The sequence below is a fragment of the Leopardus geoffroyi genome, chromosome B4, assembly GCF_018350155.1.
Source record: "Leopardus geoffroyi isolate Oge1 chromosome B4, O.geoffroyi_Oge1_pat1.0, whole genome shotgun sequence".
Lineage (NCBI taxonomy): Eukaryota > Metazoa > Chordata > Mammalia > Carnivora > Felidae > Leopardus > Leopardus geoffroyi.
The window spans coordinates 35761402-35786193 of record NC_059341.1 but is presented as its reverse complement, the minus strand read 5'-3'; the positions used below and the strand labels follow the sequence as shown (position 1 = coordinate 35786193).

Here is a 24792-nt window from a genome sequence, read left to right as displayed (position 1 = left end):
ATTTACCACCAAGAGACCTACCAGAAAGGAACTTCTGACATTTACTTCAAGAAGGAAAAGGATCTTGAAAAGACAGCTTGGGATGCATGAAGGAATGGTGGGCAAATAAAATAGTAAACAAAGAGTCCATTCCAAATAGGCATATCTGTCTCAAGTAACAGCATAGTATCTAATTTGTGGGGATCAAAAAAGGGATATATTACATGACAATAGAATGGAAGCCAAGGTGGGAGAAGTGGACGTAAGCATGAGTCCTAAAGCTCTTTTGTTACTGGAGGAAGAGTAAAAATATTATTTACTTTTAACATCATGTGTTAAGTATGCCTGATAAAATTTCAGGGGTAATTACTAAAAGAAACAGAAGGGTAAGTTCTAAACTGATAGAAAAATAGAGAAGTAATGAGGGAAGGAGATATTTATCAAAAATGCCAATCTCTGAAAAAGACAAACAAAGGGGAAAGAGGAAACATAAAAATAGAAGGACCAACAAAAATTTTAAATATCATATAATAGCATGTTTACAAATTTCAATACAATAAATGTAAACAAGTTTAACTTGCCAACCAGTAAAAGACATTGTCAGTCTGGATAAAAATTGAAAAGCTATGAGCTATTTTCAAGACATATGATTAAAGGAAAATGACATAGATGGTTGGAAGTAAAAGGAGGCAAAAAATATGTATTACCCAAATACTAACCAAGAGCAAACTGGTATCACTCTGTGGATATGAGACAAAATAGATTTATAACAAAAAGTGTCAAAGGGGCTAAAGAGAGTCAAGCAGGCATAAATCAGCAAAGAAATAGAAAATTTAAACAATGCAATTAACAAGCTTGATTACCAACACATGCAGAATTTTTCATCCAACAATTAGAGCACACATATTCTTCTCAAGCACATATGGAATACTTATAAAGTTTGATGATGTACTTGATGGCATCTCAACTAACTTCACATAAATCAGTACCACATATGCCATGTTTTCTGAATGCAAATAAATTGAATTAGAAATTTATAATAAAAAGATAAGTATAGGGGCGCCTGGGTGGCGCAGTCGGTTAAGCGTCCGACTTCAGCCAGGTCACGATCTCGCGGTCCGTGAGTTCGAGCCCCGCGTCGGGCTCTGGGCTGATGGCTCAGAGCCTGGAGCCTGTTTCCGATTCTGTGTCTCCCTCTCTCTCTGCCCCTCCCCCGTTCATGCTCTGTCTCTCTCTGTCCCAAAAAAAAATAAATAAACGTTGAAAAAAAAATTAAAAAAAAAAAAAAGAGATAAGTATATGTGGAGAAACGGGAACGCTCTTGCACTGTTGGTGGGAATGCAAACTGGTGCAGCCACTCTGGAAAACAGTGTGGAGGTTCCTCAAAAAATTAAAAATAGATCTACCCTAGGACCCAATAGCACTGCTAGGAATTTACCTAAGGGATACAGGAGTGCTGATGCATAGGAGCACTTGTACCCCAATGTTTATAGCATCACTTTCAATAATAGCCAAATTATAGAAAGAGCCTAAATGTCCATCAACTGATGAATGGATAAAGAAATTGTGATTTATATACACAATGGAATACTACTTGGCAATGAGAAAGAATGAAATATAGCCTTTTGTAGCAACATGGATGGAAGTGGAGAGTGTTATGCTAAGTGAAATAAGTCATACAGAGAAAGAGAGATACCATATGTTTTCACTCATATGTGGATCCTGAGAAACTTAACAGAAGACCATGGGGGAGGGGAAGAAAAAAAAATTAGAGAGGGAGGGAGCCAAACCATAAGAGACTCTTAAAAACTGAGAACGATCTGAGGGTTGATGGGGGGTGGGAGGGAGGGTGGGTGATGGGTACTGAGGAGGGCATATTTTGGGATGAGCACTGGGTGTTGTATGGAAACCAATTTGACAATAAATTTCATATTTAAAAAAGATAAGTATAAAATACTTACATATTTAGACATTTTATAAATTAAAAAAAAATTTTTATATTATATATATATATAGAGAGAGAGAGAATCCCAAATAAGCTCCATGCTAAGTATGGAGCCTGACATGGAGCTTGATCCCATGACCCCATGATCATGACCTGAGCTGAAATTGAGAGTGGAATGCTCAACTGACTGAGCCACACAGGCACCCCTATAATACACTTTTAAATAACTAAAAGATCAAAGAAGAAATCACAAGGAAATTTAACAATATTTAGAAGCAAATGATAATTTAAACACTACCATAACACCAAAAACACAGGCAATAACTTCTGTGTATGAGAGGACACAATCAATAGGGTGAAAAGAGAACCACAGAATGGAAGATATCTGCAAATTATTTATCTGATAAGAGGTTAATATCTACCAAATATAAAGAACTACAACTAAAGAACATCAAAAGCAAACAATCCAATTCAAAAATAGGCAAAGGACTTGAATAGACATTTTTCCAAAGAAGACACACAATGGCCAATAAGCAGGTGGGAAGATGCTCACCATCCCTAATCATTAAGAAAATGCAAATCGAAACCATGATGAAATACCACTCATATCCTTAACATGGCTACTCTCAATTTTTTTTTTTCACATGACAAGGATGGGGAGGAATTGGAACCCTTATGCACTTGGTAGAAATGTAAAATGGTATAGTTACTATGGAAAACAGTATGGATGTTCCTCCAAAAATTGAAAATAGAATTGCTATATGACCCAGGAATTCCACCTCTCAGGACATACCCAAAATAACCAAAACCAGGGTCTCAAGCAGGTATTTGTACATCCCTGTTCATAGTAGCATTATCCACAATAGCTAAATGTAGAAGCAGCAGCTCAAGTGTCCATCTTCAGATGAATGAGTAAATAAAATGTGATCTATCATACAATGAAATATTATTCAGCCTTATAAAGGATGGAGATTCTGACATATGTTACAACATGGATGAATCTGGAGGGCATTACACTAAGTTAAATAAGCCAGGCATAAAAAGACAAATATTGTAGGATTCCACTTATACAAGATACTTAGAGTAGTCAAATTCAGAGAGATAGAAAGAAGAATGGTGGTTGCCAGAGGCTGAGAGGAAAAAGGGACAGTGAGTTATTTTTTCAAATTGGTAGAGTTCCAATCTTGTAAGATGAAGACAGCTCTGGAGATGGGTGGTGGTGATAGTTGCAAAATATTATGAATGTACTTAATGCCACTGAATCATACACTTAAAGGTAGGTAGGATGGACTAGTACAAATAATACTAAAATTTGTATGGAACAGCAAAAGACCCCCCAAATCGCCAAAGCAATCTTGAGAAAGAACAAGGCTGGAGGAATCAATTGCTCTGATTTCAAACTATACTACAAAGCTATAGTAACCAAAACAGTATGGCATTGACACAAAATAGACATATAGATCAATGGAATAGGACGGAGAGCCCAGAAATAAATTCACAATTATATAGTTAATTAATCTACAATAAAGGAAGCAAGAACATACAATGGGAAAAAGATGATTTCTTCAATAAATGGTGCTGGGAAAGTTGGACAGATAAATGCAAAAGAATGAAGCCAGACCACTTTCTTACACCATATAAAAAAATAAACTAAAAATAAATTCAATACCTAAATGTAAGACCTAAAACCATAAAATTCCTAGAAGAAAACATAGGCAATAAGTTCGTCAGTCTTAACAATATTTTTTTTGGATAGGTCTCCTCAGCAAGGCAACATAAATAAAAATAAAACGGGACTATATCAGGACACCCGGGTGGTTCAGTTGGTTGAGTGTCCGACTCTTGATTTCAGCTCAGGTCATGATCCCAGGGTCATGGGATCAAGCTCCGCATTGGGCTCCGCACTGAGCATTGAGCCTACTTGAAATTCTCCCTCATCCTTTCCCTCTGCCCCTCTCTCCAACTTGGGCTCACCTGTGGTCCTTCTATCTCTAAAATAAAAAAATAAGAATAAAAATGGGACTACATCAAACTAAAAAAATTTTTCAGTGAAGGAAATCATCAACAAAAGGCAATCTACTAAATGAGAGAAGATATTTGCAAGTGATATATAGTAAGGAGTTGATATCCAAAATATATCAAAAACACTCATAAAATTCAACAACAAAAAAACCAACGTGATTAAAAAATGTGCAGAGGACTTGAACAGACATTTTTCCAAAGAGATGCCCAATAGACACATGAAAAGATGCTCAACATCACTAATCATCTGGGAAATGCAAATCAAAACCACAGTAAGATACCACCTCACACCTGCCAGAATAACCATTATCAAAAAGACAAGAAATAACAAGTGCTGGTAAGAATATGGAGAAAAGGGAACCCTTATGCACTCTTGGCAGGGAATGTAAATAGGTGCAGCTATTCTGGAAGACAGTATGGAGGCTCCTCAAAAAATTAAAAACAGGACTACCATACAATCCAGCAATTCCACATCTAGATACTTATTTGAAGAAAATAAAATGCTAATTTGAAAAGATATATGCACCCCTATTTTCATTGCAGCACTCTTCACAATAGTCAAGATATGGAAGCAACCCAAGTGTCCATCAATATATGAATGGATAGTGAAGATGTGGTGTATATGTACAATAGGATAGTACTCAGCCATAAAAAGAATGAAATCTTGCAATTTGCAAAGACATGGATGGAGCTAGAGAGTATTATGTTAAGTGAAATAAGTCAGAGAAAAACAAATACCATATATGTGGAATCTAAAAACAAATGAACAAACAAAAACCAGAAAAAGACTCATAGATACAGAGAACAAACTGGTGGTTGCCAGAGGGAAGGGGTTGGGAAATGGGCAAAAGAGGTGAAGGGGATTGAGAGGTACAAAGTTCCAATTATAAAATAAATAAGTCACAAGTATGTAATGTACAACATAGGGAATATAGTCAATAATATTGTAATAACTTTGTATAGTAACAGAGGGTAACTAGACCTTTCTAGGTGATCATTTCATAATGTATAAAAATATTGAATCACTATGTTGTATGCCTGAAACTAATATAATATATATCAATCATAATTCCATTTTATAAGTTAGGGTGGCACATTTTATGTTATATGTATTTTACCATGATTAAAAATTTTTAAAAACCACTACTAACTGCACCTGTGAGATGCAGCAAAAGTGGAGCTTCTAGGGCCAAGGTATTGCCATAAATGCTTATTTTAGACATAAAGAAAGGCTTAAAATTAAAGCTAAGTGTCCAATTTAATAAGTTAGAAAGAAGAACAGTAGAACACACTCAAGGAAAGGGAAAAGAGGAGATAAGCTCAGAGCTGAAACAGATGACTTGGAGAACAAAGATGCAATAGAGAGCAGTCCACGAAGACAAAAGATGATTCCTACCTAACAAAATAGAGAAACCAGTGGCAGGATAATGAAGAAAAAAATGAGTAATACTATAGATAAAAGGGGACATAATTATAGATACAGCAGGGATTAAAAAGATGATAGAATAATAGCTTCCTGGAAATAGTTTTGAAAACCCAGATGAAAGGGATGGATTCTTAGAAAAAGAATTTTACCAAAGTAAGAAGAAATAGAAAATCTTATGAGTCTTGCAATTATTAAATATATTGAAGTGGTAATTTAAAATATCCCCATAAAGAAAACATCAGGTCTGTATGGTTTTATAGATGAATCCTAACAAACTTTTCAACGTTTTTTTTAATTTATTTTTGGGACAGAGAGAGACAGAGCATGAACGGGGGAGGGGCAGAGAGAGAGGGAGACACAGAATCGGAAACAGGCTCCAGGCTCTGAGCCATCAGCCCAGAGCCCGACGCGGGGCTCGAACTCACGGACCGCGAGATTGTGACCTGGCTGAAGTCGGACGCTTAACCGACTGCGCCACCCAGGCGCCCCCCTAACAAACTTTTCAAGGAAAGGATCAGTCTAACTTATTTAAATACTTCTAAGAACCAGAAAAAGAGGGAATACTTCCCAGTTTATTTTTTGAAGCTACTATAATTTTGAAAACCAAAGACAGTATAGGAAAAAAATTTACAAGACCATTTCACTCATGAGTGCAAAAAAATCCCAAACAAGATCATTAATAAACTAAATCCAGCAATGCACAAAAGACTAATTTACTATGATCAAGTTATGTTTTCATATCAATGTAAGGATGGATTAACATTGGAAAAGTCAATAGATAATTAGACAAATGCCATAATAGGCATTCACAGAAGAAGAAATACATACAATACATGACATATGAAGAAAGAGATACTCAGCTTCACAACTGATCAGCCAAATGCAATGCCAGACCAGTGAAATACCATTTTATACTAAAGGGTTATTAACAAAATCTTTTAATGTTTAATAATACCCAGGATTTCAGAAAATGTGGGTCAACAGACTCTCTTATTCATGACTGGTGGGAATATAATTGGTACAAGTATTTTGGAGAACAATTTTGCACTTTCTTGTCATAGTTGAACAGTCACATATCTCATAACCTAGCAATTCCATTCCTAGGTACATACCCAAGAGAAATTCTCAGAATATGTCTCAGGAGACATGTATAAGAACATTCATAGCAACACTGTTCTTAAAAGGAAAAAAAAAAAAAAAAAACAGAGAAGAAAAACAAAAAATTGCAAACAACCCAGATAGGATCAGGAGGATGAATAAAATGCCATATTGGCCCACAAGAATATGATATAGAAAAAAATGACAAAGTACATATGTGACATATGTGACAGCCCAGATGAATCTTGCTAGTATAATACTGAATGAAAAAGTAAACTCTGAAAGTCTATACTCAAAACCAGTTTAATAAATTTTAAAAACAAGCAAAACAAAACAATATATTGTTTAGGGAGATGTCTGTGTGTTTGTAAAAATGATATAAAACTAAGCAGAGAGCCAAAAAAGTCAAATAGAGGGATAAGTTCAAAGTGGAGAATAGTTGTTACCTGGTCAGTTGAAGGGGGTGAAATCAGGGAGAAGCCAGAGGGGCAGAGGCCAGAGGAGGAGCACATAAGTAAATAGAGGTTTGGTAACATTCTAGTTTTTGCGTTGGTGATATAAATACAAGCATTCACTGTATTATAAATAAAAATAAAAAAACACAGAAATAGGCCTGCATGGACCCATGAGAACAGTGTACCATGACCGTGGATTATGGTCACCCCAATACTGTGCACCTGAGGGCTGATATATATCTATAAATGTGGGTGCGGATGTGAGAAGTTGCCCTCCCCTCTTCATAGACTGATGGGCCATATCTGGACTGTTTTGTCTGCACACAAGTTGATGTCTCTGGATGTGGCAGAAATGTGCAGGAATTGGACCCTGAAGAAGACCTGAGGGACATGTGAGTTGTCTTCAAGCATTTTAAGGGCTGTTCTAAGAAAGAGGGATGAGCTTGCTTGTTGAGGCTGCAGAGAGCAGAGAAAGAAAGTGACTGGTTGTGGATTTGGGCAGAGAAACAGGGGCATGCTAAAACCCTCTGTGTGAGTTCTAAGATCACTCTGTCTTCCTGCAGAAGAATTAGCTTTTCCAGCCTGGGGACACAGAAGGGTCTTTTAGGACTTCTGATTTTCTGTCTCAGAAAAACAGGGCAACTTCAAGACTTTCAGGAGTGTGCTAAAATATAAAAATGGGTTGGAGTAAAATGCAAACCTTGTGGTAGATGTTTCTGTTTTCTACTTTTATTGATAGACAAAGGACTTTTCCCATGCCATCTATTAAGTTTGCCACTAATCACATACTAACTGGTGACACTTTGTGCATTGCTCTTGAAAACTTCAAGTGAATATGCTCCATTTCTCCAATTAGAATGTAAACTTCTTAAGATCCAGAATTGTTTTATCTTCCTTTGCATTTTCCACAGTGATTTTCATAGGACAAGAGTTTAATGTGGGCATTTTGTGATTAGTTACCATGGTGTTTGATAGTTTCATTCATTCATTCATTCATTCATTCATTCATTCACTCAACAGCTATTTATTGTAAATGTGCTTATCATGTTGTGAAGGGTGTCAAAATGTGGGTTGGAGATGCTTTTGGACAGGAGGGGCGTCCATTCACTGGGGGTCTGAGTGCCAGGGCCCATCTTCAATGTCCTTATTGCCTTTGTCCCAGAAAAGCTCAGAAGACCATGGAGATGCCTCCTGATATCCCTACCTGGATAGATCCTGAAGAATCCAGTGGAGCTGCCAAAATATTGCCATGTCAGTGTCGGGTCTCTTTGGAAATTCTCCACAAAAACAGTGTTCAAGGCTTCAGACATGTAGACTCCATTTAAAATGTCTGGGTCTAAAAGTTGAAATTATAGAAAGAACTGCAGAGAAACTAAATCAGAAGAAACAGTGACCATCTTTCACCTGCCAAACACACACGCAGCCTGCAGTGCTGTTGTTTACAACTTTCTGCTACGTTGCATTTGGCGAGCCACACTCACACCCTCTAATCCAGGAATGCTGAGTTTTCTCCCAGCCAAAACTGGCGTAGAATACTTTTTCTTGTTCTCCCCAGTCAAGGAGGTTGGAGAATCAGATTGGACTCCTCAAGTCTTCTCAGGAAAATGGAGGCAAATCTTTAAAACTCACCAGTACCACCTAACAACTACAAACTGTTAAGAGAGAGTGCCAGGTTGCGGGGTGGGGCAAAGGAGCTACCTTTGTTGTACACGTTCGTGGGCAGCTGCACGCTGCTGATGGAGGTGTTCACCATCAGGTTGCTGAAGTGCGCATTGGATTCAAGGACAAACTCAGCCCCCAGCTCCACGTAATTGCCATTCTCATCCCTCTCGTTGATCAGGACAGAATTGTAATAGTTAAACTAGGGGTGGAGGGAAAATAGCAGCACAGAGACAGTGTGGACACAAGAGACATACAAGGTGAGAAAGAGAAAGAGAAATGGCACAGATCAGAGCACTCAGATGTGAGAGGTGGGGTCAGACGGGCTGACAGCATCCATACAAGCAACATCCATGGACAACTGAGGCAGTGACCTGTATTACACATTTGGACAAATACAGATCCCAGACAGTTGGAGAGCATGGTTGATTCACTTGGTTTTTGATGTAAGTTGTCTAGATTACTGCCTCAGTTCTCCACTTTGTTTGTCATGTGTGGGCATGACCAGATCAGAGCCAGAGACGGGTAGGTAGAGGTCCAAGGTGAAGTAAAGAGACAGGGGCAGCCTCATGGGCACCATCAATTTTCTTCCAGTGTAGGAGGGCTCCTAGGAACGCAGAGTGGTGGGTCCTGAGAGGTGAGGCTTCTCTCTTTAGAAAACAGCCTTCAGCCTGGGCCCGAGGCAGGGTCTGTGGCCCCTGTGTCCCTCTGAGGAGCCAGCAGTGTGCTCTCTGCCTCTAGCACGTAGTGTTGAAGGGTCTACTTGGAATACCACACTTAGAGCCATGATCAGACCTACCCCACTCCCTCCACACCACCTGGTTCACATCTTGAACAGCCCCCTCAGGGCACCCTATGTCTTGCCCCACACCACAATACTGCTGACTGCAAGAGCTTTCTTTCTTTCTTTCTTTCTTTCTTTCTTTCTTTCTTTCTTTCTTTCTTTTTTTTTACAATCAAGAATTGATTTAAGTTTTCATCATTTTTTTAGAAATAAAAAGGTCTAAGGACAGATTTGCTTTTTAAAGCAAAAAAGTTGCAAAAATGAAAAAATGATAAAATGTAGTTTTGTTATATCCTAATTGCTTAAGTGTGTTCTGTAAATTCCAAATAAGTAAAATAATATAAAAAATATTTTCAAATCTTTATAGAATGAAAAGAAAACCACAATCATTAAATACTCTTGGATTTCCTTTACTCCTCCCACAGATGAATTCACAAATATATAAAAACTGACATACATTTATCCTCCTGCTGGTGTTGATCCTATTATCTGGGAACAAGCCAAGATGAATAACCCTGATTCTGAAAAGTTAATTCTGGTACTCATGGTGGGTTTCAAAAAACTTCTTCGAAGACTGAAGTTTCAAGATCAGATGACTAAGCAACAGCAGACCAGATTAGATATCATATCTGAAGATTAGCGAATTACAGAAGAATCAAACCACAACTATGGCCAAAATTGCACAATACAAGAGGAAACTCATGGACCTTTCCCATAGAACTTTACAGGTTCTAATCAAACAGGAAATTCAGAGAAAGAGTGGGTATGCCATTCAAGCTGATGAAGAGCAGTTGGGAGTTCAGCTAGATACAATTCAGTGTGAACTGAATGCACCTACTCAGTTTAAGGGCCGACTAAATGAACTGATGTCCCAAATCAGGATGAAGAATCATTTTGGTACAAGAGCTTTCTAAAGCACAAATCCAGCTGTGTCCCTCCCCTGCTCAAACCCTTCAGTCTGTGACATTCCAGGCTGAGTTGAGGCCAGATTCCTATCTGTCCACAGTCACTTTCTACTTCACCATCCCCTGGACATACAGAACTGACCATTCACAATTTCCTCTATCTTGTGTTTTCCTATTTCAGTGTCTTTTCTTTTCCCTCAGCTTCTCCATGCCTTTCCTGTTCAAATCCCACTCAGCCTGAGGCTGGTCCTAATGCCACCCTGTCTGCAGGACTTTCTGAGCCTCTACTCCTTCCCTTCTGCATTCTTGTAACTCTGTTTACCAACTCTCATGGACTTGTTACATATGCCTCATGCTAGAGTTATTTGGTCTATGAGCTTCTTGACTTTTTATCTATCCAGAGGCTAGCACATGGTGGTTGGGCAAAAAGTGTTTATGGAATGGGTGGATTGTCCCTCTATGTCCCCTGCCACCCCCCCCCCCAAGTCTTGAAAATTTTCTCTCCTATCTGGTCCATAAATCTCTTCTGAAAAGACTGGAGAGTATTTCAGAATCAAGCTATTATATGGTCATACATATCCTATGCATATTAAAAGATGGTGCTGGACTGTCAACCTTCCCCCACCCCTCTGTATCTTATACCCAAGGGACCCTGGCTCTTGGTGGGGGTTTAGTGATTAGTCATCATACCCTCCCAGCAGCAGCTCTGGGAGCAGGACTCACCACCAGCGATTCATTGAATTCATGGTTCAGGTCAGCCTCCTCAGCAGCCTCTACCAGATTCTGAAGGATGGAAACACAAAGGGGAGAATGAATGGGCAAAACAAGGCTAGTAGGTCTTCAACAATTTCTACTCCTAAGAATATACCCAAGAGAACTGAAAACAGGTACTCAAACACTAACCTGTGCACAAATGTTTGTAGCAGCACTATTCACAATAGCCAAAAGGTAAATGCATGTTATTAAGTGAAAGATGCCAGTCTGAAAAGGTTACCTGCTGCATTCCAACTACGTGACATTATGACATTATGGAAAAGAAAAACTATGGAAACAGTAAAAAGATCAGTGTTAGCCAGAGGTTTGGGGGAGGGAGAGATGAATAGGCAGAAAACAGACAATTTTTTAGGGCAGTGAAGCTATTCTGTATGACCTATAATAAGCTAAGTGAAAGACTCCAGATATAGAAAGTTACATACTATATGATTCCATTTTTGTGAAATATTCAAGTGGAAAATCTATTGACAAAAAGCAGATTAGTGGTTTCTGGGAGCTGGGGAGTGAGAGTGACTGCTTAATGGGTATAGGGTTTCAGTCTGGAAGTAATGAAAAGTTCTGGAACTCGGTGGTGATCGGAGTTGCATAGATGCATAGAGTGTATCTAATGCCACAGGATTGTACATTTTAAAATGGTAAAAATAGTAAATTTTATATTATGTGTATTTACCATAATTTTTTTAAAGAAGGATGTCAGCATTACAGAACATGATGGGAAGTAAGGAAATTAAAGAAGACACAGATAATGGAAAGATCCCTTTTTATGGATTGGATGAATTAATATTGTTAAAAGGTCCATACTACTCAAAGCAGTCTACAAATTCAGTGCAACCCCTATCAAAATCCCAATATCATTCTTTACAGAAACAGAAAAAAAAAAAAAAACCACCGTAAAATTCATGTGGAACCACAAAAGACCATGAATAGCCAAAAACAATGTTGGGTAAGGAGAACAAAGCTGGAGGCATCACACTTCCTGATTTCAAAATATATTACAAAACTACAATAATCAAAACAGTTGGTATTGGCAGAAAAAACATATAGACAAATGAAATAATTTGAGAATAGAGAGCCCAGAAATAAATCCATACATTTATTTAAAAATTTTTTAAATGTTTTATTTATTTATTTTGGAGTGAGAGAGAGAGTGCATAAGCTCAGGAGAGGGGCAGAGAGAGAGGCAGACACAGATTCCAAAGCAGTCTCCAGGCTGCCTGACACAGAGCTCGAACTCACAAACTATGAGATCATGATCTGAGCTGAAGTCAGACACTTAATACACATGCACCTCTAATCCAGCATTTAAAACAACTGATCTTGAAGGGTGCTAAGTACACACAATGGTGAAAAAAATAGTCTGTTCAATAGATGGTGTTAGGAAAACTGAATATTCACATGCAGAAGAATTAAATTGGATCCTTATCTTATACCAAATACAAAAATCAACTCAAAATAAAGACTTAAATGCAAGACCTGAAATTATAAAATTACTACAAAGCATAGAGAAAAAGTTTCTTGTCACTGGTCTTTTGGGGGAGCGTGTGACACCCAAAACACAGACAAAAAGCAAAAATAGAAAGGGGATTGCATCAAACCAGAAAGCTTCTGCACAGCAAAGGAAACAATCAACAGAGTGAACCTATGGTTGGCAAAACTGGAGAGCTACATGCAAAAGAATGAAACTGGACCACTTACTTACATTATACACAAAAATAAACTCAAAATGGATTAAAGACCTAAATGTGAGGCCTGAAACTATAAAATTCCTAGACGAAAACACAGGGAATAATTTCTTTGACATTCACCATAAAAACATTTTTCTAGATAGGTCTCCTCTGGCAAGTGAAACAAAAGCAAAATTAAACTATTGGGACCACACTAAAATAAAAGGCTTTGCACAGTGAAGGAAACCATCAACAAAACAAAAAGGCAACCTACCAAATGGGAAAGATATTTGCAAATGATATCTGATAAGGGCTTAATATCCAAAATATATAAAGAATTTATACAAGGCAACAGAAAAAAAAACCCCAAATAATACAATTAAAAATGGGCAGAAGAACTGAATAGACATTTTTCCAAAGAAGACATACAGATGGGCAACAGACACATGAGAAGATGCTCAACATTACTAATAATCAGGAAAATGCAGACTAAAACCACAATGAGACATATCTTGGTACCTGTCAGAATGGCTAAAATAAAAAACACAAGAAATAACAAGTACTGATGAGGATGTGGCGAGAAGGGAACTCTTGTGCACTGGTGGTGGGAGTGTAAACTGGTGCAGCCATTGTGGAAAATAGTATGGAGATTCCTCAGAAAATTAAAAATAAAATTACCAGATGATTTAGTAATTCCACTACTGGGTATTTACCAAAAGAAAATAAAGACACTAATTCATCACCACCATCCACCTCCAGAACTCAAAAAAGAAAAGAAAAACACTAAATCAAAATGATATATGCATTCCTAGGTTTATTACAGCATTACTTACAATAGCCAAGCTACGGAAGCAACCCAAGTGTCCACTGATAGATGAATAGATAAAGAAGATGTGGTGTATGTACAATGGAATATTAGTCATAAAAAAGAATGAAATCTTGCCATTTGCAACAACATGGATGGACTTAGAGGGTATAATACCAAGTGATATAAGTCAGAGAAAGACAAATACCATATGATTTTACTCATATGTGGAATTTCAGAAACAAAGCAAACAAACAAAAAAAGAAACCAACAACAACAACAAAAGGCTATTAACTATAGGAAACAAACTGACGGTTACCAGAAGGGAGGTGAGTGGGGGATGGGTAAAATAGGTGAAGGGGATTGAGAGTGTACAACTTGATGAGCACTGAGTAATGTTAAAAAAAAAAAAAAAAAGTCAAAGGACCTGAATAGACGTTCCCCAAAGAAGACATACAAATGAGCAACAGATATATGAAAAGGTACTCAATTTCACAAATCATCAGGGAAATGCAAATCAAAACCACAAATGAGATACCACTGCATACCTGTTAGAAGGCTGTTATTAGAAAGACATAAGATAACAAGTGTTGGTGAGGCTGCGGAGAAAAGAGAATCCCTGCGTTGTTGGTGGGAATATAAATTGGTACTACCGTATGGAAAACAGCATGGACATTCCCCAAAAACTTAAAAATAGAACTATCATATGATCCAGCAATCCCACTTCTGAGTACATATCAAAGTAAATGAAACCAGGATCTGAAAAAGATATCTGCACTCCCATTTCACTGAAGATAATACCAATAATAGTGAAACAACCTAAATGTTAGTCAACATGATCTCTCTCTCTCTCTCTCTTCTATCTTTATTCAGCCTTAAAGGAAAACCGTTCTACTTGCAACAACATGGGTAAACTTGAAAGTCATTATGCTAAGTGAAATAAGCTAGATACAGAAAGACAAATATTGTATAATATCATTTATATGTGGAATCTAAACTAATCAAACTCATAGAAACAGTTACCAAGAGCTGATGGGGGAAAGGCAAAATGGGGAGATGTTGGTCAAAGGGTATAAAGTTTCAGTTATGCAAGATAAATAAGTTGTAGAGAACTGATGTACAGCAATATGACTTTAGTTGGCAGTTTTGAATGTTGGCATTCTTGAGGTTTGCTAAGAGGGTAGATCTTGGGTGTTCTCATCACACATAAATAAATAAAGGAAGGGAGGGAGGGAGGGAGGGAGGAAGGAAAGGAGCGGGGGAAGGAAGGAAGGAAGGAAGGGAGGAAGGAAGGAAGGCAAGGAGGCAGAAAGGGAGGGAAGGAGGAAGGGAGAAAGGAAAAGTGCGAGGTATGGATGTTGGTTGGCTTGGTTGAGGTGAATATTTCACAATGTATATGTATATTATTGGGTAATCAGGTTGCACACCTTAAATATACATAATTTTTGATTGTCAATTATACCTCAATAAACCTGGGGAATAAAAAAGACTTGAGCTCCTATTCTGGCTTTTTTAGGGGGCAAGTTACTAAGCCTCTCTGGGTCTGTATTCATATAACTGTATATTGGGTCAAATAATTCAAGCACCAAATCCTAGGATGTGATGAAGAAATTCCACAGGGCATCCCCATGGAAGGGCCCAACGTCTGTGCCCAGAGAGATGTTTTAAACAACACTGAAGATGGAAGGAGGCAAGCGTTACTGCCCACGTTGGTTGTATGTGAGGTCACTGTCCCCCTACTGTCCAGGATGGGCTTTCCAGTCCCCAAGTATCTTCTCTGATGCTGAGATCCCTTGCCCCTAAGCTATAGAAAAGAGGCTGCAAATTGTCACTTGTGGGAAAGAAGTTCTCAGTGACTTTGACACTGATGCTTCCCAGGCAGTGGGCTTTGATGGGGATGCGGGGAGCCGGGCAGGACCCTGGTCAGGCTGCAGCTTGCTTTGTCAGCGCTGCCAGATCTCTCCCTAACCCCTGTCCTCAGCCTCTCCTGCACAACCTACCACCCAGCTCCATCTCCTCTCTCCTTGTTTTCCTGGCTCCCCAAAGGGAGTCCTTTTGGGGATAACACTGGTTTTAGATGGCCAGATGTCTGGATGGGTGGATCAGGAACTATGTCTCTCCAAGCAGCCAAGTCCCCACAGATATCAGGGCAGTCCCTTCATGCTAGGGAAGGGACACATTCTGTTTCTAGCAGGGCCAAGCCAGGCTTGGTGGATGTGCAGTGAGGGAATCACCTGTGCATGAGGCCCAGCACTATAAGTACTTCTGCTGTCTGGATGGCCCTCTGAGCACTCGAGAGCCATGGCGGATGGGTTGGCATACAGAAGAGGAGAAGGTGGGGGGAGGAGTAGGGGAAGGAGAAAAGGGGAGAGGACAGAAGGGAGAGAAGATGAAGGAGCTTCGCCTTTTGAGCTCTCCATCTAGCTATATTCCCTCCCACCCACTAGCCATCCAGCCATCCACCTGTTCATTCAGCAGCTGACTCCTAAGCCCTCACTCTGTACCTGTTCTTTGCCAGTCTCTGAATGTGAGGTTGTGATGCGGAGTCCCTCTTAACACTGTAGGTTGATCCTATTGTATTGGACATTGTTCCCTAAGGCAGAACTCAAATCTCAGGCCCCTTCTCGCTCCCCTTGCTTGCCATCATTTTCTCCGTTACAAGGATCTTTAGGCTCATGGGGATACAAAGCAGACACTCATAAGGTAGGAAGAGGATGGTGTGGGAAAGAGGATGCAGGGCCACAACACTGAGTGTCATTTTGGTGTCATGCGCGCTGGGGTGGAACCCCCACAAATCATAGGACCTGGAGTACCTTGACAGCCTCCACCTTCCTGCGTAGCATGGTTTCCATGTCCTCTGAGAACTTCCTCACCAGCTCCAAGCCATCCACCTCCTTGATCCTCAGACTGGACTCCACATCCTTGTATTTCTGTGTAGGGGAAGTGGGAGAGATGGGCACCTGTGGTCTTGTACATGATTATATGTGGCCTCCAACCTCCCAACTAGTGTATTCACACCTGTGAAGTCTTGTTGACTGGACTAGAGGCAAGGACAGGCCCTCCCCTTCTTGTATAATCTCCCCCACTAACATTAATAGTTGTCTCTTATCAAATGTCCTCTCTGTTCTAGGAACTCTGGAGATGTTGTGGTTAATATCCTTAAAAGGGAGTAGACTGAGGCTCAGAGAGGTCAACAAACATGACCAAGGTCACACAGCTAGTGAATGGAGAACCTCATCCTGGAATTCTGGAGAGCGCCCAGAATTCCATGTTTTTTGTGCAGTCATGCTGCCTCCCTTGGGCTGCTCACAGGGACTGTGAGACATCAGTTTATCTTTCCCTGACACCTAGTGGTATCAGCGTGGCCCCTTCTCACAGCCATGTGAACTGAGATTCTCACTGCTGGGGCAGAGCTCGGCAGCAGCTGCAGGTTGCCCAAAGAACTGCCAGTAGGCCTAGGAATTAAGAGAGCTGGGATCAAATCTACTCTCTGGGCCTGCAGGAGATAATCTTTCACCTGGCGTGTGTCTAATGACCCAGTTTGGCCAGCTAGTGGTCATGTGACAGGCGAGTTACTTAGTTTCCTCATCTACAAAACGTCACATTTGCATGGCTTTAGAGCAGGCTGTAGAATGCTTTTACCCAAAACGGCGAGGCGACGTAATTACTGCTGTATCTCCCTCACCCGGGGTTGGAAGGCACAAATGAGTAAAGTGCTTTACAATGTAGAAGCTCCAAGTGAGCTTAAAGGGTCTGAGTTGTCATTGCTGGAGCGGCCTGCAGGGAGCGCAGGACTTCCGGTCCGGCCCACTCCCGCCAGCCAAAGACCAGCTGGCCGGAGGAAAGGGCTGCAGCGTGGCTTTGCGAAGGCATAAAACCCTGGGGGTTTACTCTTAGCAACATTTAGAAAATGGTGAAGATCGTACTCACCTAATGAATTAAAGCGTGAATATAAAGCTCTTAGCAAATGGTAATAATAAAGGATGGCAGGCTATTACTAAAACCAGCCTGGAAGTTATAAATATTAGAGAGAATGAGGTTGTTTATAATCCAGTGAGAGAACAAGCTTGGTGTCAATCTGCTCAAAAAGCAATTAATAAATAAAGGCGTGGAGGGAGCTCGTGCAACATCCTGTCCATCAGACACTGCTTCCTGCCCTGAGCCATGCACCGGCTAGGCCTCAGCGAGGGCCTGTGTGGGCGCTTGGCAGCTCTGCCGCAGGGCTGGAGGTCCTGAGAACTGGAGGTAAGGGAAGCTCTGTCTGCAGAGGCCATAGGCCCTCTCATCTCCTTCTACTGCCCAAGTACCTGCAGGATACTTACCCCTTTCTACTTCCTCTGCATACCCCTTCACAGTCAGGCGAGCATCCCACTCTGCCTACACCTGCTCCCTCTCCCTTTTCTTCTTCATAGCCACACACCCCCATCTCTAACAGCATCCTGGCATCAGCCCCTGGGGCATCTGAGCTGACACTACACTGTGCTCTTGGCCACTCCACCGTACTGCCCCCACTGACTTGCTCTGTGACTTGGGCAAATCATTCCCTCCCCGGGCCTCAGTTTCCCCATCTGCAAATGAGGTGAATGGATTAGATAATCTCTAAGACCCCTTACAGCATGGACATTGGGGACTTGAGAACTCTGCTTCTCCATCAGGAGGAAGTCCCTGACTGACTGCCCCCTGTGAGCTCCCTGGAAGGGGGTTACTGACCTTCTGCAGCAAGAGAGAGCCTGAGTATTTGGTCACGGTGTCATATAGATCCCTGCCGAAGGTGTCTGCCCACAGCTTCACTCTGCCGGGGAATGAAAGTACATGTGTATACACATGCACCACACAGACACACAGATATGGAGACACATATATGCACACACATATATGCACACACACATGCACATAGAACACCGTGTACACACACACACACACACACACACACACACGCTGATACACACACAGAGACACACATAGCACATAGAGAGACCCACATACATACATGGATGCACGTACATACCACCTACACCCAGAAACACCCACAAAGAGCTACCATCCCTCCTGGTCCAGGCAGGAGACCTAGAGGACCCTTTGGGGGCACAGCAGCTGCCCTCAGGGCAGGGCAGATGATCTGGGAAGCAAAGCCTGATCCCAAACCCCTAAGGGTTCTGGTTTGTGGGTGGAGAACAGAGAGGAGAGAAAGGGAAGAGGTTATGGACAGGCCCAGACCAGGGTGGGGAGGATACTGAGGGTGGAAACAGGAACTGTTTGGTAGCACTGCAACTTTTTTTTTTTAATGCTTATTTATTCTGAGAGAGAGAGAGAGGGAGAGAGCACAGAGGTGGAGCAGAGAGAGAGAGAGAGAGAAGGAGGGAGACAATTGCAAGCAGGCTCCGCACCATTAGCACAGAACCCACTGCAGGGCTGATCCCCAGGAACCTTGAGATCATCACCTGAGCTGAAATGAAGAGTTGGATGCTGAACTGACTTGGGCTACACAGGCGCCCCGGCACCACTGCAGCTTCTTAATGGGCTGTGCCCTTCAGTGTGCCCTGCTCAAGGTCACGACTGGCTGCCAAATCCTCTGTTGAAACTTCAGAGGGGACATGAGGCCAGGGACAGAGGAAGAGGCTCTGAGCTGCTTTTGTGGGGCAGAAAGCAGGGCAGACAGGGAGGGTGTGAGGAAGCAACCCCTCACCCTGGGTGCAGGCAGCCTAGTAGAGAAGCCCTGACCTCTGATCCGTCCCCAGAAGTGCACCAAGATCCTGCCACCTGGGCAGGCTGGTGGCATCCTGGGGAGAATACATAGGACTGTGTCTGAGCCTCTCCAGATGGAGCAAAAGGAGCTTGCCCTCATGATCCTGTCAAGGTCCACATTAATTCAATCACTCAACCAATAATTATTAAGGTCCTACTGTGTGCCAGCCATTGTGCACAGCACTGCAGTCATATCACGGTCCTTCCTCATCTTTGTAAAACCCTCAGTTAGAAGGACACCCCTCCATATACAGATAGCATAATACATGTTTGAAGGGGAGGTGTGCCATTGCAGGGCTGATCCCAGCCCTGCAAAGGGCTGGGGAGGGTAGTGGTGGTACCAGGAGGCTTCTTGGGACAAGTGGGATTTGAGTTCAGTGTTAGAAGTTTGAGAGAGTTTAGGCACCTGGGTGGTTCAGTAAGTTGAGCATTCAACTCTTGATTTCAGCTCATGATCTCACAGTCAAGGGTTCGAGCCCCACATTGGGCTCTGTGCTGGGTGTAGAGCCTGCTTAGGATTCTCACTCTCTCCTTCTGCCCTTCTTCCCTGCTCATACTCTCCCTGTCACCCAAAGAAAGAAAGAAAGGAGGGAAGAAAGAAAAGAAAAGCACAGAAAAGAAAGAAAAGTAAAAGAAGTTTGGGAGAGTTTAGCCTGCCAAAGAGATTTCTAGGTAGAGAGTATAGAAGAGCTTGGAGGGGTCAAAAATGACTTCAGGTTTCTAGCTTGGGTAGTTGAGCTGATGGTGGTGCTATTGAGAATTATCAGGAAGATCAGGAGGAACAAGTTTGAGAGGGTGGAAGGTGATGAGTGTCTCTTGGGATATAGAATGTGAGGTTCCTGTTGCAAAGCTACTGAGTGCTGTAGGATATGTTGTGCACTGCACAACTCCAGAAGGTACCAATTACATTATATCTTGGAAGACACAAACTTAAACTTAAAACCTCACAAGATATTTAGAAAGAGCTGTCCACAGGCAATGGTATGTGAGTCTAACAAGTAGAGATAGGGCTGAGAGTCATTAGTACATAGGTAGAGTTGAAATTCTGAAGGTATATGGGCCTCTCAAGGAGAGTGTGGAGCATGAGAAGACCTGTGAGTTGATGAAAAACCCCAGGAGGCACCAACAATCTGGGGGGCAGGCAAAGGGAAAGAATTGCTTGAGGAGGACAGAAGGTCAGCTCAGGTGCCCAAGGAGTCCCAGAGGAGCACAATGTTAATGGAAGTTGAGGCATTGAGATTCAAGTAAAAGAGAGTCCAGGGAGATGGAGCCAGGAATGTCTACTGGGTTGGGACGGGGAAGAGATCTTTGGAGATCTCGATGGGAACAGTTTTGGGAGGGCAGTAGAAGCCTGGGCAGGTGGTGGAGGCTGAGGGCTGAGCAGGAAGCAAGGGCACGGGCACAGCTGGACACAAGGGAGATGAAATGTCATCGGGGTGGAAGAGGATTCAGCAGGAGAGAGAGGTGGGGTTGTGTCAAGGGCCTGGCAGAGGTCCAGCTCCCAGGAAGAGGGCAGGTGCAGATACAGGCAGCTTTGAGGGCTAATAATCTCAGCCAACTGTGGAGGTTTCTAAGTAGATGGTCCAGTCTGCCATTCTCCTCAACAAAGACCTGGATTCCAGCCATCTTTACTCAGCACTCAGCCTATTCCTGGAGTTCCCCTTCTACAATTTTGGTGTGTATTCTGGGGCTGGAAACTTATTCTCAACATCTCCCTCAGCAACAGATAGTCTTATAGCCCAGCAACAGGTGAAGCACAGGCCAAGCTGACTTGAGTTTAGATTCTGGCACTTCCGTTTACTGCCTGTGTGAACTTGGGGAGGTCATCCAACCTCTCTGAGCTTATTTCCTCAAGTACAGAATAGGGAAGCTATCACCCACCTCATTGCATTGCTGTGTGGAGTAAATATATTATTTATAAAGCACCTAACGCTGTACTAGGCATAGAAAAAGTAGAGGTTATACAATCCAGTGTAAACAAGGCTGCTCAAATCCATTGCTCAACAAAGCTAGACATAATGTGCATTGTTTGTCCTCCCTGTCTCCACTTCTGTTAAGAAATGAGGTTGACAGCTGGCTCTGGTAGCCTATTTTGCTGGTCGTGAGTAGCTGGGCTTAGATATGGACTGAGCAAGCTGCCCCCTTTACTCTAGAGTTCTCTGCTCCCCACATACATCAGCATTTCTTAATAGGACCACCTGATCAAAGGATGGAAAACTAGACACTCTCAGAGAGGTTGCACAGCAATTAAACTTTATACCAAAATGTAAATGACTGAGAGCAGATTCTTTCCTGGAGCTGGGCTGATTGACAGAATGTAGAAGGGGGCCTGGAAGGAGGCAGAAGGGAAGACTAAGACGACCAAAGTCCAATTTTACTCAGCTCCCGGTTGCATGAGCCATTTTGTTGGTTTAGAACTGCTTTACCCTTTCAGAATGTCAAAACACAAATTTCCCAACAAATCCTTGGGGAGCCACGACGATCATTTTGAGCTAGCACATCTCCCACTGCCAGGGGCGTAATGGCAGCGATTATCCTGGAAGGAGCATCCATCGGGCCTGCAGGAGCTTGAGATGCTGCTTGCCAGCCAGAGGAATGAGGACCCTCACTTCAGTTCTGCCTGAAGTCAGCAGGTGTGAGGAGTGGCAGGTGGGGCTCCCGAATGGCAGAATGTGGGAAGAAGGGAGGGAAATGGAGAGTGGGAACCCCCAGGGGGAGCCCTGAGGGAAGCTAGAGGTCCAGGTGGGAAGGTGGACAGAGGATTGAGCTCTACAGGGGGAAGGAAGGGAGGAAAGGGCCAGAGGATTTTAGAGGGTTGGGGTGAACTTGATGCTTACGTTTCCAGAGGAATCTCGGTCTGCGCGTGTGTGGGGGACAGGGAGGTACTGGAGAGTAACAGGCACAGGATGACCACGGTCTTCTGCAAGGAGGCCCAGGACCCTGGCCATTGGTGGCAGGGCCTCCTGCTGTGGGGGGCGCTGGTGTCTAAGTGGAACCTGGGGAGTCCTGGCATGGTGTCTCTGCTGGGCTCGGGGTGAAGGCAGGGAGAGAAGAGAGCAGTCTCCAACCGCCAGCTCTGTCTGCCTGTCACCTAGATCCTTGGGACAGCCCCAGGCCTTCTGCCTTCCTGGCAAGCCTGGGGTTCCCAGCTTTGTCTTGTCTTGGCTGCAACGCTTGGCAGGGGTGGGGGTTTCTCTCTGCCCACAGAGTACAGTGCACAGAGGAGCCGCCCCACCTGACCAGCAGGCTCCAGGAGGGGGCTGATGGTCTGAGGGGGGTGGTTGTGACAAAATGAACCTGTTAATCCATTGGCCTCTCCTCTAATCCCCTGCCTGACAGCAGGGAGGAGGAGGTGGCAGAAATGACCTCAGCAGGATTACCCTGATTTGAGAAGACAGGACTCGGTTCATTCCATTAGGGGCCAGAGCACAACCTCCCACTTTAAAGAGACAGCCCTGTTCCTGTAGACTTGTTGTGACACTGGCCTGAGAGCAACAGGGGGAGTCTGTCCAGTGCTCTGACTTATCAAGAGAAGGAACAAATTGGGGCGCCTGAGTCACTCAGTTGGTTAAGGGTCTGACTCTTGATTTCAGCTCAGGTCATGATCTCAGGTTCGTGAGACTGAGCTCTGTGCTGGGCTTTGCGCGGACAGCATGGAGCCTGCTTGGGATTCTCTCTCTCTCTCTCTCTCTCTCCTCCTCCTCCTCCTCCTCCTCCTCCTCTCTCTACCCCTCCCCCCACTCTAAAAATTAATAAATAAACTTAAAAAAAAAGATGTAACAAATTGGTGTTTTAAATCTTAGAGCCATTCTGGGAGTTCAGTGTCATCATCCCTGTTTTCAGGGGGCTCTTGAGGCACAGGGAGGCTTGGGGATGGAGCTGAGACTGTAACTCTGGCTCCAGGCCTGCTGCCTTTTGATGAGGTCATAGATAATGTCAATATCCTATGGCCCCCACCTCCCCCATGTGCTCCTGGTCCTAGGCTAAGGGACATGTTTGCTGGGAAGCTGATGAAGCTTCAGGGCCCCTCCCTGAGGGGCAGCATGTTCCTGTACCCAAATGTTGCGTTAATATATGCAAAAGTAAGATTGTCCAAGTACAAGTGGTTAATAGCTCTGTCTCCTTCCATTCCAACTTCTCTGTCTGATTTTCCTTTAGTTCGGTGATGTTTGAGTGCCTGTGGGCATTTCGGGGATCCAGCTAAGAGGAAGTTGAATTGGGGAAACATTTAATTTGGGCTTAGAGAGATATATTTCTGTAGCTCACTGTCACTTCCATGTATAGATAACTTATCTGCAACCATCCGGGTATAGGAATGGTTTCCAGGAACACTCTCATCACTGCCAGTGCCTACACTGTTCATCAGGACGTGCAGGTGCAGCCTAAGTTTATCGTGGTGTGAATGTCCTACAGCACCCACCATTGGAAGTATGTGGGAGGGGAGGGAAAAATAAGGTTTGGAAATACTTTGAGCCAGAAGCTAGTCTGGCAGATTCTTCCAATGATCAAACAAGTAAAATTGCCAGCAGAGGATTTGGTTCTTATCAAGGCCTGGCCAAAACAGTTCTCTCTTGTTAGGAAAGTAGTCAATGTTGAATGTATGTAATTATAAATATAGCTTATATTGTCTTCTCTTCTGATGGGGATTACACAAAACATAATTTGACCAAAACTGTTGTGTTTGTGGGCCCAATCTGGTACTGGTGCTACACGGGCACTGCATGTGAAGTCTCAGCTTACACAGAACACGTATCGGTGCTTCTTAGTGGATCTGATACATCTTGTCCTGACAAAATCTGCGGGTTCCAGCAAAGTGGCACACAAAATTGCCACCAACGCAGAGAAATGCCTGAAGAAGCAAGTGTTCTAGTGACAGAACTCCTACACAGATTTATCAATAAGTCAATGTTGTAGCATCAGAGTAATCTGGTTACACAATTATTTGGTTCAACATAACGTGGCAGCCGATTTTTAAATGCATTTGAATTGTTTCTATGAATGCCTAATTTCAGATGAAGTTTGCACATTTTAAAAATACAAATCATAGCAAATTTAGAAAAAAGTACTACACAGGCTTATGGGACAATTAATAAATAAGAATACGTACTTTTTCTAGGTTTATGATTTCTGTAGTATTCATCACCTTAAAATGTGTAGTTTCAAGTGATTTTTTTCATTCTAAATAAATGTTCACTTTAATATCTATTTTTGTATTTATAATTTGCATTCCTTTTCTACTATAGATAACCACCCCAAAATTTTGCAAGCTTCTGACCCCACAGCATCTGGCCTCTGACCCCTTTGTGGCACCTGCTCACTGAAGGCACTGACTTCTTCTAACGGGATAAACATGGAGCTACATAGAAACTTTTGCTCACTTCACAGACACAACAGTGGCCCAGGTCCTACCTGGCCCTTTAGATTCGCTTGGGAAGACCTCAAGGTTCTTGTAAAGAAAAACACTGATGTTACAATGGTGAGTAAAGGAAAGTGATGTCTTTTGAATGACCTACTGAGGTATTTCACTTTGC

At 42.3% G+C, this 24792-nt stretch overlaps 1 protein-coding gene across 10 annotated transcripts in view; it reads right to left on the bottom strand.

Moving 5' to 3' along the window:
- CACNA2D4 (calcium voltage-gated channel auxiliary subunit alpha2delta 4) overlaps window positions 1-22529 on the bottom strand; it is a 113850-nt gene extending 91321 nt beyond the window's left edge. For 9 of the 10 annotated variants that reach the window (XR_006708588.1, XM_045462866.1, XM_045462862.1 and 6 more), the window contains exons 1-6: window positions 22099-22529; window positions 18227-18308; window positions 16330-16446; window positions 10997-11056; window positions 8624-8786; window positions 8130-8261 (exon numbers count right to left, since the gene is read on the bottom strand). Coding sequence is in view for 9 of the 10 variants with exons in the window: in XM_045462866.1 (XP_045318822.1) it covers window positions 8130-8261; window positions 8624-8786; window positions 10997-11056; window positions 16330-16446; window positions 18227-18308; window positions 22099-22274 (730 nt within the window). In the remaining variant the exon portion in view is untranslated. Of the gene's footprint in view, window positions 1-8129; window positions 8262-8623; window positions 8787-10996; window positions 11057-16329; window positions 16447-18226; window positions 18309-22098 lie in introns of those variants that run through there. The other variant, XM_045462870.1, reaches the window with a different exon arrangement.
- Window positions 22530-24792: the final 2263 nt, after the last annotated feature.